This window comes from Struthio camelus, chromosome 7 (assembly GCF_040807025.1).
Source record: "Struthio camelus isolate bStrCam1 chromosome 7, bStrCam1.hap1, whole genome shotgun sequence".
NCBI lineage: Eukaryota > Metazoa > Chordata > Aves > Struthioniformes > Struthionidae > Struthio > Struthio camelus.
In genome coordinates, this window is record NC_090948.1 from 24,306,316 (window position 1) to 24,320,337 (window position 14,022).

General features: G+C 45.7%; 1 protein-coding gene across 27 annotated transcripts in view; it reads right to left on the minus strand.

Annotated features, from left to right (window-relative positions):
- Window positions 1-14,022, minus strand: part of SORBS1 (sorbin and SH3 domain containing 1) — a 184,517-nt gene that overhangs the window by 79,614 nt on the left and 90,881 nt on the right. For 5 of the 27 annotated variants that reach the window (XM_068950350.1, XM_068950347.1, XM_068950349.1 and 2 more), the window contains exon 1: window positions 6,383-6,534. The exons of 15 other annotated variants lie outside the window; for them this stretch is intronic. In XM_068950350.1, coding sequence (XP_068806451.1) covers window positions 6,383-6,414 — 32 coding nt within the window. In that variant the 5' untranslated portion in view covers window positions 6,415-6,534. Of the gene's footprint in view, window positions 1-6,382; window positions 6,537-14,022 lie in introns of those variants that run through there. 7 more of the 27 variants (XM_068950346.1, XM_068950340.1, XM_068950341.1 and 4 more) reach the window with 4 other exon arrangements.

The window sequence follows — 14,022 nt, forward strand, 5'->3', positions numbered from 1 at the left end:
TGCTCTTGGGGCTAGATACATGGTTCAACAAGGCAGCACATCCGGCTCCATGGCCCCAGTACGGCAAAGCGTTGCCCTCTAACACCTGGGTATATACATGCTGTAAGTTAGTGTGCCACGAGTGCTGGGCTACTGCATCATTAGACAGAGCAGTCCCTGCCAGGTTGGCCAGGCTGCCTGCAGGCCATGGAAGCAGGGGGATTTGGAAACGTTTTCTGCTCCCAGGTGTGCTGGAGACCTTCTTGCAGACATAGCTGAGCCAGTCCTAAAGACTCATGTAAGCCTGAGCAGCAGCACTTCAGCCTTTCAAAGGCAACCAACAATGCGATCCTTCACGTCAATCTTAAAAACAGAGAAACTGGTACTGCCAGATCAGGCAACACAAAACAAAATAAAAACAAAAAAGTGCCTCCTTCCAGCTCCCTGTTCCAACCAGTGGACAGGCTGTCTCCTTGCCTGACCTGAATTCATGCCTTTCCCGAAACGTGGGGGAGAAGGGGAAGCAAGCAACAAAGGCTTCAAAGCTGCAGACATTCAAAACACAATGAAAGGTGCTGAATTCCTAAGGGCATAAGCCATAGGCTACAACTCTGCACAGGCCAATGTCTGTACGTAACGTTCACTAAGTCCTTGCCAGTTCTGTCGTAGCTCTAGACGGACATTTCATGGTTCCTTCTTCCCTTTCATCCCCAGCACGTTTCTTCCAAGACTGTAGCTCCTTCCCTACTTGGTGTGGAAACAGAGCAGGGGATTTGCAACCCTATTTAGGAGGAATGCAGATAAGTGGTGACTACTGCTGCACAGCATGTCTCTGGATTATCTCACACGCTCTAAACATTCAAGTACTCTCCCCTACAATGGCAGGGAATAACAAACAGCTCATTAATAGTTCCGAGTAAAGACACATGCTCTTAAGTCACTGGTATCTTAGTTAAGGGTTGCAGGAGGTAGTTATTTTTGGTGGTCGAATGTGTGTGGGGAAGTAATTTCCTTTGGTTTCTTCTCTTGTTACTACTGACAGCTCTGATTTTTCACATGGGATTTTAAGATGTAAATTGCTAAACATAGCATACAAAACTTAGGAGGCAGGTCCCCAAACTCCTGAGATTTGACCTCCTGCTTTACCTTCTGAGGTTTGAACTTTTACACTTCCACATTTTTCTCTCCAATCACAAGAACTTTAAGGGTTTTACAGTTGTTTTGAAATCAAAATTGAAATTGGTATTTATATTAGTATAATCTAGGAGTTGAGGCTTTTAGAAAAATGCCACGCTTTGAGACTAAACACCAGGAGGATCAGCAATCATAACATTTACTTTTCCCGCGGTCAGGTCTTGCATATCGTTCATGGCACTCTGTCATTTATAGCCCGCAGCTCTAGCCCTTCTGCACATTGCCAGCACTGTGCCAGATCCAGACGCTTTGCACAGGCAGCCACGCCAGTAACGCAGAGTCCCAAAGCTGGGAAGGGGGTAGAGGGCTGCATCGCTGCCGCTGCCACTGCCCCCACCCTGGAGGGTCTTTTGCTCAAAGGACCCACCGGCAAACACATCTCCCAGGACACAGCGTCACGTCAAGCGTGACGGCCAATATCCCCACCCAACTTAGCACCCAATGCCCAGAGGAATTGTTGCAGTTTAGATTATTTCTGTACTTTGGCAGAGGTGGAGAAAATCAGATTGGTCAAGTTTCTTTTTCGCTCCAGAAAACTGCAGTTGCCAGTTTGCATTCATTCGCTCTGGGAGAGCCAGGCCGTTCCAGCTTGGCTGCTGCCAGTGCCACCCGCAGCCTGGGCACCCAGCTGAGTTTGCCCATGGAGAGGGCTGCTCACATCCCTTCCATCACCCGAGGGCACGCTCAAAGTACACCTAAAAGTTTGGCATAAAGCGTATGGCAGCTTCCTTCAGCGATGCTTCCCAATACACCTACGGTGCCGAATGCCTTAGGCAGACTGCCCGCTGCCTAGCCCCACGGCAGGCCTGCATTGCACTTGCAGTTTGGTCCTGCAGAGCTCTGCCTCAGGCCCAGAGAAACATTTTGGCACGTGCTTGGTTTGGTATTAATGATCTAAAACACGTGAGTTGTCCAACCGAGTTCCTTCCTGCAGCTGAAGCAGAGTTATCAAGGCTACAATACCATCTCTTCACTTCTCACATTATATTATATAAAATGTGGAGAGAGAAAATAACTAGAATACAGGAGGCAGCTTCAGGTTAACCCAGGCAATCGGCTCGCTCTCTCCCTCCAAGTACCATATATTACCACACCTTACCCTGAAATACTGAAAGAAGTGTTGCCTGTCATTGCAATTTTAAGGGTTAAAGAACATCCTGCCACTCCTTCAGAAGACATTATGCTCCTAAGAATAAATCTCACAAAAAGACTATGAATAAGCAGCGCACAGAAGAATCGCACTAATTTTGAACAACACAACGGCCTCCCCGCGCTCCTCAGTGAGCATTAAAACAGCAGAGAGGGAGCAGTGACAGCTCACTAAATGAAACAAACGGCAGCACAGAACACAAGCTGCCATTAAATGTTCTTATAAATAATTGAGCTTACAGCTGTTAGAAGAAATAAACATAGCACATTTCATATGCAATACCACAGTTTTATTTATTTATTTATTTTTAGGTATGGAGCATGCTTGTTTCCTTCCTAATCTGCAAAGTTAAGTTAGCTGGGGCAGATGTCCCCAGATTCTGTGCAATTTAACAGGAGTGTGTTACTCTGAAAAATGAAAGTCAAGTAGGAAGTCTAAACTAGGAGATGTGGCTTTAAGAACTCAGCAATGTTTTTGAACTAAGTCATCTTTCAGTCATGGACTTTAGAGTAAACAAAGCTCACTCGCAACCTGCCTTAACTCATTTCAAGGTCACCACTTTGGAACACAGGTTAGAAAAGGATCTCCTGGGTCATCCAGTCGACTCCCATGCTATTGCAGGCAGCTGTGTCATACAATCCTGTTTGAGAACATTTCGTATCCCAGCTTAAAAGTGGTACAGCTTCCTGTCTCCACTGCTTCTCCTGAAGGCTATTCCAGAGCTCGTTCCTCTTCCAGTTAGAGCGCAGGTTCTGACTTACAGCCTAAATTTAATTCATGACCAGCCAGCACCGATTTGTTTTGCACCAACACTGTTTTTCTGTTGCAGTGGCTCTTTTCCCTCCTGATGCGCACCCCCACCCATGCATTTTTAGATAGCTATTGCACCTCCGAGTCTTCATTTTGCAAGCCTGTAACAAACATTTCCAAAGCAACTGGCCTGCACATCACCACCCATCTCACTAAAACGAAGACAAGAATTACAGCAAATATATCAGAGATCCTAACCTGGAAAATAACGGAAGATTTTAGAGACCGGGTGTCCCAAGTCTGAAGTCTGCTTAATGTCGCAGAACAAGACAGCAAAGTCTACAACTGATATGCTAAGCTGCTGAAAAAGAAGGGAAATCTGTAGGTTTAAAAGACAAACCAGCTTGTTTGGTCAACTAATTCTGGCCTGTCCACTAAAAGCAATTCTGCAGTCAGTGCTAGTTCCGATAGTGATTTAGATGTCCACAGGAACCTCCCTTGCAAGGAAACTGGAATAATTTCGCATCAGCTGGGAACGCTCATGAGGTGACCACAACCTGTGGCTGCAGGGGGCGGGGGGGAAGGGTGGCTCTTGCTGGAGCCCCCAACCCCCTATCCTGCTACAGACACAGTGCTCAAAAGAGCAGTCCAAAAGAGGGTGGTTTGGCACAAGGGACAGAAGAGAAGCTTGACATGAAGTGCCTGACTGGTTCCCTTTGGTTAAGTTAACAGCTCTTATCAGTAGCATCACAGCCAAAAACATTTCTTCCCATGACAACAGATTTCAATACACTGCAAATGGGCTTTGATTTCCTCCCCACTCTGTCAATTCCACCCTCTACTTTCTTGCATTTGATAGCTGAGATGATAGTGACATTAGCTGTGGGCTATGTATCATCTGTGTCAACCAAAGAAACAAACGCCTTTGCGCCACACCTATATGTCCAAGCAGCCCACAGATATATTTTGAAATTTCACATAGGAAAAATAGCAAATTCTAGGATATTTAAATAAAATCTTGTATTCAGCTTAGCAGGAGATCCAAGGCACAACATTTAGGAGCATCAGAAGCTGAGACTTCCACTCAGAAGTCTCTGTGATACGTATGCTAACACCTCACAAACAGAAACACTTTACAAACAAAGTGACATGTGTCCTGCACAAGGGAACTCGACTGCACACAGATCTCATTGCCAGCTATGGAGGGAAAGCACTACATAATATAATAGCCACACAGCAACCTGGGATCGCTCAGGACACTTAGTTCTACTGTGACTCATAGGGGAATTTGGGCAGGGAGCACATTAACTACTGAAATTTCAATTTGTCTAGGGTTAATAAGAGGAAATTAATTCAATGACACCAGATTTATTTTTTGCAAAAGGGAAATCGGGGGAATCGACAATGACTACACCTCGCCAAGAGGACACTGGTTTATGTTGCAGATGGAAGAAAGTTTATGCATGTAGATAGCATGTTCCTTGGGGTCGAGCTGTTTTGAGACTACTTGTAAGACTTGTGTGGCCGGTGCACTCTGCAGACTGCACTTAACTTTGTGTACACCTCTTGTTTGAGGCCGTTTTTGTTTCTGCAGAACAATTGCTGTAAATAAACAGATTCAAATTCCAGAAGCCCTAATTACGTGCAACAATGGGCCCATTCGGCTGACCACAGGATTGAGGGACAGACAAACACTACTTTGCATTTACTACAGTGAATGACATTCTATAAATAGAATAATTTAGACCATCCGAACAACATCCAGCAGCTTCTCCTGACATGATTTTGTAGAGCAAAGACAACAAAAGCTGTCTTCACTGCTATCACAGTCCTGAACAGTGAAGCAGTAAACAAGGGGAAGTTGTATTAAGTAGAAATTCTAATTAGGGAGTGAATAGTGTCACAGAGTTCACATCCAGCTTACAAACATTTCACAAAAATGAGAGTAGATTCCGATGCACCTCTGAAGTATAAAGTAGATACTTTATTGCTACAGATTAGGGTATGCCATCTCGGACAAACCCCGAGATTCCTAGTTGTGTCAGGCAGAGGAATTGCACAGGTATTGCCAAGTGTTCACTGTAGCAACCGTAATCACACATAAATTTTTAATGATGAGCTCTGCTAGCACAGAGCTCTGTGCAAACACTCACTAAGCTGCTGCCACCACGTCCTGAGGTATGCAGGTGTCACTCCTCTTTCACACAGAGATGGAAAACACTGGCCTCTATTCTATGCAGCAGCTGAAATCAGTTGAACTGGCACAGGGGGCACATGTCAGCCTTTCAGGGTGTTATATGATGTTGCCAGAATAAGCAGGAACACTCTGAGAGTTGTTCCCACTTACACAACTGCAATGACTTCCAGGGGATCACAGCAAAAGCTAAGTCTAGCCAACGCATAAGGGGAGTCAGGCACACCCCAGGATCTCTTCCAATACACCTCTGACAAGCCTGGGGGTGTGAGCGGGGGTGAGACAGTGTCATTCGCCTTGGCCTTTGCCAGCATGGAGACACCGCTATGCTAGACAAGTTTCTAGGGAACCGATTGATGCACCTGTATATCAGACACAAAAAGGTCCCAGCAAAACCCAGAAAGCTGGCCGCTGTCATGCGCCCAAGGCCACACAGCAAACCAGTGCCAGAGAATTCACGCTGGAGCCCTGGCCTGCTAACCTGGGGCTCGGTTGGTTGGACTGTGCTGCTCTAAAATCACCGACATACTGGAATTAAGATCCTAGTGATTGCTTCTCATCTCCATACTGAAAATGAGCCAAGAAAACCAATCTGCTGGCTTAAACAACAGTCTGAGATTCCACATATCTCCAGAAATAGCAAACTACCACATTCCAGAAACCAGCCCTCATCTTCACTTCCCTCTGACTCTTCCAGCCTAAGGTGACCAAATTTACACATTGCTGAGAACTCTACATCCATTCTCATCACTTTCATCAGCAATAGGCCACAGACTCAGGATTCAGGAACTGCCTTTAACCACTCCTTCCTGTAAAATTAGTCAGGAGAAAGATCCAGTCATTCCAGCAGGGAAATAAGGACCTGCCCATTTCCCTAACTACAACACAAACCCATGCAAGGTCTATGTAGATAACCCCTCTTTCCAAGCAGCAATTGGCAACACTTGTCCTGATGAAAGGAGCAATCTGAATATTAACCTGTACCACTTCAGCGGAACTACCCACTGCACATCAGCATGTGCCAATGCCATCTAAAGTCCTAGGAGTCCAATTCATCAGCAGCTCTAGGAGGGCTACCTTTTGACTAATTAGATAAAAGATATCGGTGTCCTTACCTTGATTTAGGCTTTTCAGTTAATGGTGCCATTTTCTCAGTCCCTTGGTTTCAGCCCTTAAGAGGCATGAAAGAGTTAAGGAAGCTTTTCTTTATGTCACTTGGCTTGCTGAGGTGTAACAAGACATTTGTGGAGGCCTCTCTCTCTCTCTGGCACCCTTAAATACGTTGCTCCTCCTACTGCTGCACTTTAATTAGCCAGCTGGCTCTTAGTCACACCATCCTGTCACTAGGCTTGCTCACCATCAGCCACCCCCACCCAGCCTGCCTGTCACTCCCTTGCCGCTGTCATCGTGCAAGACTGACTCTTCCTGCAGCTCTGGAGCTGGGGAGAGGAGAGAAAGTTGGGAGGTGACAGTCCACAGGAGCAGGGGGATGAGATGCTCTAGAGAAGTGAGATGACAGACAGACCTTGAAAGAAATAATTGATTAAAGCATGTGGAAAGTGCTTTAGAAAAGCACCTTTTTTTTTTTTTTTTTTAAATATAACCAAGGAGTGTTTGCTTATCAAGGAGGACAAGACTTTCATTAGCACTGACCACTGCAGATCCTATTTCAGTGGATAGGAGCTAAGGGGTAAGCTAAAGTTTCTGCACTTGGCAGTTGAGATTTGCAGCACAAATAACATGATACAAAGAGAAACTGTCTGCTTGTGAGGCTGTGAGGATGAGGGGCTATACCACTCTCTGGGCACCAACGAAGCTCTTTTAAGCCACAAGCTGTACTGAGGTGTCCCCAGAGTTTAGTGTGCCCACCACAGAGCAGCCTGGTTCCCCTTCATTCAGCCCCAGACGCGCACTGGACTGAAGTCGTGCCAGCTTGCAGGAGGGTGAGGGTATATTCACACCACCCTAGTCTGGGCAGTCTGTTTGAAAGGAGGGTAGCAGCACAGCATCACTCTTTCTTCGACTAGGAGCACCTGCACAATGAATGACTGGGATTCAGACTTCCCAAAATCGGAGTTTGGTTATCCAAGGCCAAGTGGTAGTCTAATAGCAGAATTAATTTGAAGGAGATTCCAAGTCTCTTGGTAGCATCCTTTGTCACCAGATCGCAGCAACCAGCGCACCAAGACTGCAGGCTTTTGTGACTGACACTTTAGAGTTGCTCCACCTGCAGCTCTCCTCCAAGTTTGGTGCCTCAACTATGCATGCACGTACAGGCATTGATCTGCAGCAAAATTCACAGATTGAAAAACGTACTCAAAATCATTGCAAGGCAAGCGTTTTAACATTCAGTCAAGACCTAAAAAGCAATGCAGATGGAGAGAGCTGCTGATTGTAGAAGGGCACAGAGCACAGGTCACTACATGGGTCAACACTTATCTAACTTCAGACTCTTTCAGTAAGATGTTAGCAACCTGGAACAGGTTGCCCAGAGAGGTTGTGGAGTCTCCTTCGCTAGAGATATTCAAAAACCTGCCTGGACGCAATCCTGGGAAATATGCTCTAGGTGACCCTGCTTGAGCAGGGAGGTTGGACTAGATGATCTCCAGAGGTCCCTTCCAACCTAAACAATTCTGTGATTCCGTGAAAGAACACAGAACAAAAGCCACCGAATTCCTACATACGCAAAACCATACTGATGCCTTATGAAAAACTGACCGAGATTCTGATTTGCCAACCAAGCCCTTTCTCCTCCTCCCCAGTATAACAACTTTTAGCAACTCAGTTCCTATCTCCTAGCAAACAGGAGCATTCACTCATATACACGTATATGCACAGTCCTGACTTGGTAAATTGGCTAAGGGGCCAGAAGAGTTTGGAAAATACTGTTCTATTTTATCTTTTTATTTAAGATGGATCCCATACTTCAGTGTGAACAAGCCACTGGTAGTACCTAAACAGTTTATAAGGGGGCCCCCATGCCCAGACTTAGTATGAGATCCCAGAAACACTCATGCTTTTAATGAGTTTTGGGTTCATTTAACCCAGCAGATATCAGAGGCTATTTGGTTCTGGATCTAGGTTTAGACTCCAATCCCTCTGAGAGATAGGTGTGTTTGGATTGACTGGAGGAAGAAGAGGGTTATTTCAGACATATCAACAGTCAGGATAAATGATGATGGAGGCCTCCATTTTGAGTGGTCAGACCCTAGTGTCCACTCTACAGGGAGGGAAAAAAGTCTCAACAACAAACCAGAAAAGCCAAAAGAAAATACACAACATTGTCCAGAGTAAACTGTGCAGCTTATCAGCAGCTCCAATTACTTGAAACGTATTTGTTTATACAACAGTACACACCAGGAGAGACCCCCCCCCAAAAAAAAAAAAAAAAAAGAGATATCCTCCTTGATCTCCTTCTCAAGTCTGTTCTGGAGCCTGACCACATGAGAGTTTTTGTCAGTTGGAAGCCACTGCTTGCTGTGCACCAGGGGTTTTATAAACAAGCCTCTGACAGTTTGTCTTCAGGTAATAAAAATGAGCATTGTTAAAACGTCAAGAGAGTAGAAACCATACTCTGCAAAAATAACAGCTAGGGAGCTAGTGAAAATGACACCTAGGGAGAGGCAAAGTAGGAGAGGATCCAGGGGGTTGGTCCCGATCCAAATTCGGATGGGAAAGTTCAGGTCAAGGACGAGGTGAGAAACACTTCTGTCTTGAGGCTTTGCAGGATCCAGCTCAGACAAGCTTCAAGCAGCTTGGCAGGGAGGCAGAAATTTGTACTACAGGCACCCAGCTGGATGGGAAACTGAAGGACCCTCGTGGAATCTGCTGCTCCACATGGGTGAGGAGAAAACTCAGCAGCAAGCTCTGTACAGCCACTTATCGTGGTTGCGTCTGAAGTCAGCCCCGAGAGCAAGATAAAAAGGTTTATGAACTGCTGCTGCACCACCATCAACCTGTACTAACAGTGTAAGTTTCTGCTGTAATTGTCCTGGCATTGACAGGGCCCCTACTGCTGTATTAGGACATTTCCACAGTCACTGCTGTATCTTCCCCCCCACATACCACCCATATCTTTGGGAAACGTAGCATCATTATTATAGCTGAAGGAAATAGGAAAATGAACAAAACTGTGTGCACAACAAGGAAAGTCTTTGGCCTAACAGAGGCAGAGGCCATTTCTAGGATTTTTCCAGACCACTGCTCTACCCACTGGACAAGCCTACCCTCATCTTGTCTCTCTTTTACTATCAAAGTTGTACACAAATCCTTTCACTGGAGGGAGCTGGTTGTTCCAGTTCTAAGCTAGCCTGGAAAGTTTGCTGCACGACCTACACCTTTTTTGTTTTTTTGATAAAGTCACACAGTCATCCTAGTTCTTTCATACCACCCCGACATGCCACGGGGCTGGACCTCCCAACCAGAGGACAAACAGGTACAGTGGAATCCAGTTTAGAAAAGGAGGTAGTTTCGACAGATCAGGGAGATGATAATTAAAAATAATGGAGCTTATTTGGTTCTGCAGACAGAGGAGGAAGGGAAGCAGGCTTACAACATCCTCGTGCTTTTTAGTTCAATTCCCTCCGAGTTCTGAGGTTTGAATGGCTAAACAAAACTCAGCCAAAATAACATGCTGTTGCTAGAGTTCCACCCAGTACTGTAAATGAGCACAAACTCATTCACCCAGACTCCTCATCCTGCTGGGCTGGAGTTTCTGCTGTTACAAAACAGCCACCCAAGTTCCAGTTAGGACAGTTTCACAGCGCTCGCTCTCTTATTGCGGATGAGCCCTAGCTTGCCCCAAAGCTCCCAACTTCTGGATGCCCTTAGATGCCTCAGATCTGAGCCTGACCTCTGCAGCTCAGTCCTCCCCAGTTCAAAGCTAAGGGAACCAATGCCACCAGGAAAGGAAATACTGCAGCCAGCGGCCCCTGCAACCTGTTAGGCAGTTCAGTGCAAAGGCGCACAGATGTGGGAAGCATTTACACCACAATCTGTGTAGCATGAAGGGGTTCAGACCGTCACTAGACACAGAGCAAAACTCCTCCTAAAGATGTGTACTGGCCTTTTAAGAGCTCTAGGCAGGAACCCAGTCTGACACAAAAACATTCCCCCTCAGCTGCTTTTAGGAAAGAAATCTTCTGCCTCTATATCTATCAGGAGCAAGGCTGCAGGGGAGACAGCTTAGGGATTAGCAAGCGGCCTTTGTAACAGTAATATGCCTATTAATCCAGTGAAAGCACATAACCTGCTAAAAGAACAGAGGGATTGGCATGGCCTCAGAGACAAGCAGCTAGAAGACTTTCACAAACAGATAGGAAATGGAAACACCTAATTTGGAATGGAAACACCCTCATCTAAACCAGCTAGAAATACTATCCAGTAGGGTCACAGTTGATCCAGATCTGGGATCTGTGAGAGGCGCAGATCCCACTTCTGTCTTCTGCAGGTTCAAGAACTCAGCAGGAGCTGGAAAACACTGCCTTACCCTGACAAAAGCTGGGAGCGATCAGCTGTTTGACAGCCTCTTGAGCAGCAGTTTCTCCCAGCTCCCACTGAACGTCTACTGATCTACTTAAACTCTCACGTAGAAAAGAAAGTATAACGTTCTCCAACACCCTCGAACAGTTTGTGACCCTAGTCTAAGCAGTTTTGTCGAATTAAAGGCCTGATAAACACAACACTACAGGAGAAGAACTTAGGGCTATGCTATGCTGACCCAAGTCTCAAGAAAATGAGTAGCAGTTACACCATGCAATCAAGGAAACAGCTGCATCTTCACACCAACTTCTCCACCCCTTTGCACCCTGCATTGCCACTTCTGCTCAGGCAAAATGGGAGATAAAAAAAACCTTCATGCTATGATTTGTGGCGTATTAGATAAAGTTGGGACTGGGACATGAGCATTAGGTTCACAGCGATCACTGGGCAGGAGAACCCAGGATCTGTACCCTTGCAGGAAAAACATAGCAATGACATTTCTTAAAATATGCTTAGTCAACTAAGGGCCTGACTCTCCCACCCTTACTGACCCAACCAGCACCTCAATCAATGAATGGCAGGCACTGCTGGCTGTGAAGGTAACACCATGCAGCCTAATCAATATTAAAAGCTTCTGCAGTGAAACACCAGCCATTTACCATTGCTCTTAACTGTCATGCTGCAGGATTTAAATTAACCTTAAGGTACAGTCAGGAAGAAATCATCTCCTACACAACATGCAAGAAAATGGACTTTTGTGAAGTCCTCCCACACCCTTTTTGCAGACTCAAAATATTCAGATATTTGGCATAACGTCTGGCTCAGGCCCAGAGCTTACTGCTTTTACCAACAGCAATGATTTGAGCAGTAGTCCGGGGGAAAACAGGAGAGGCAGGAATGCAGTAAGAAGGGAACTAGCAGAAGCCGCAAAAAGAAAACTCAGACTGTGCTTTCTGTCCATCTTGATATTTTCCTGTAATGCTTCTTCCTGCACCCTAATGGCTAAAGACGAATACAGAATCAAGCCACAGCTGATTCCCTGTTCTCTGGGAACAAAATCACAAGCCTGAAAGAGGCAACATGTCTTCCAGAAGACCAGCCTAAGCATTCATGGAAATTGAGTCACAGCATCTCTGCCCCCCCCATACTTACTGTATATATCATTAACAGAGACTGCCCCCCGTACTTACTGCATATATCATTAACAGAGACCGATTCAGCCCAAAACACTAAGCTAGGAGAAATTTGGATTTGACTCTAATTTTGCCAGCTGGCTGGAATTATTAGCTACAAAAGCTACTGAGAGTAATCAAATCTCACAGTTCACAGCCTAAAGTCATCGCCTTTGAGAGTTAATAAAGATTTAACATCCCCTTCTCTTCGATTCCTCTCTGGCTGCCACAAAGAGAGTTTTGAAGGCATTTGTGAAGTTAAATCTGTCCTCTAGGGGCAATGCCTGGGTACCGGTGTATTGAGAGGAAACGCACTTGAACCTCTGCAAGGAGGTGAGGAGAGAAGCTCCTGTCCCCTCCCAGCACACTAAGTTGCTTGTCAGAGCTGAGAAGCAGCAATTGGATGAGTAGTTAACAATGACTGCTGTTCAGTCCAGCAACACTGGGCTCTGATTGGATTTTTGTTTTTGGCTTCTAACCAGATTAAAACAAACACTGGCCATTTCGAGAGGCAGGACTGGCCTATCAGCTTTAGCGCTAAGCCTGGTCAAGACCTAGTGCCGGTGTCCCTATCCGGAAAAAACAGCCCCTTCACTGTGGTAACACGGAACAAAGTAAACCCAAGCGGCCCATCAGGCCACGAGCTGCTCCCACGACCCTTTGGGTCAAAAGCCCCTGAGCCCAAAGGACACAGCTCAACTGGCTTCAGGGAAAGTTCACCTCTAGAGGCCTGGGGGCGTTGAAATTTGTGTCCTGTAATATCCTGTGCAGGAGAGGCAAGAGCTATGAGTCTACGAGCAGATTGGGAAGACATTAAGGAAAACATTCGAAACATGCTGTCCCTTCCAGCATCTCTGCCTCATCGACTCTCCATCTGTTCCCAAAAGCTCAACAGAAAAGAAGAAAATCACATCTTCCCACTGTCTAGAAACTCACTTTTACTCTGTTGCTGCTCTGGTTTCTGGTGCAGCACTGCACTGTTTAAACCCCTTTTATAGTTTAAGATGGGCAGAGCCAGTATGACCAGCTGGCTGGAGCCAAAATGATGTTCTGAGTGACACCTTCCTCCAGGAGATGTCCTGCCCTGTCCCCAAGGGCTATAGCAGAAGGCAGGAGGACTCCTCGCACTTTACAGCGGCCTGTGTGAATAGCCTTCAGCATTCACTCGAAGCAGTGAACTGGAGAATTAAATAAGGCAGCAGCCACTGACCTGAGGGCCCTAGGGAAACTAGTCCCACCAGTTGGAACAGCAACTCCTTAGCGTCCTCCGCATGCACTAATGGTAGGAGGGAAGCTCTCCTTTAGGGGAGAAACAAAGCAATCAAATGGAGAGCCTTAGATCTACTTGGTAACATTTTCCATTCCCTGTCCCTCAATACAAGGGCAAAACATATAGTCAGGATCGCCCCACCTGTGTTTTTGTAGACTTATTATTGTGTCCTGTTGCTCTGGCTAGATAAAGCATTTTTATGCAGTTCTCCTTTTGGGCTAGAGATCTCCCCCCCTCCCCCAGCAAAGACAGCCAGAAGTATCCAGCACCTTCACAAACTATTAACATCATTTAGAATTTTTTTTTTTTTCCTCCTCTCAGTGCCTTTGGTCCAGATTGTCAGGCTTGGAACTGTTTTCTCTCAGCAGAGTGCCAGATGCCTGGCCTGGAGGTCTGAAGTGAATATTTGTTCTGCAGCATGTGTTGCAGGTTGCATAAATAAATAAAAAATAAAAATAATAAAAAAGCTCTAATTAGATATTTAAAAAAAAAGAATGAACACAAAATAGAATGGTATATAAGCATTCTCCAGCACTCCTATGAGCGTCTGGCAAAAAGAAGAGTCATCGGACTACAGTAAAACAAATATTTTCTCTCACATAAAAAGATAATATAAAGAAGCCATTTAAAGCTCCCCCTAATCTGGAATGGAGACTAAGGAGTGAGTCATTCTCTTTCAAACTCCTGTAGAGGCTACCCAGACCTTGGTACTTGATGCTATGCATTCCTCAATGCAAAGGTGTGCCATGTCTTGATGCCACTTGATGGCCAGTAGGACTGAGCTGGTGTTGAGGATAAGGGAAGAAGGAGAGGTGGTGTCATCATGTGGTTG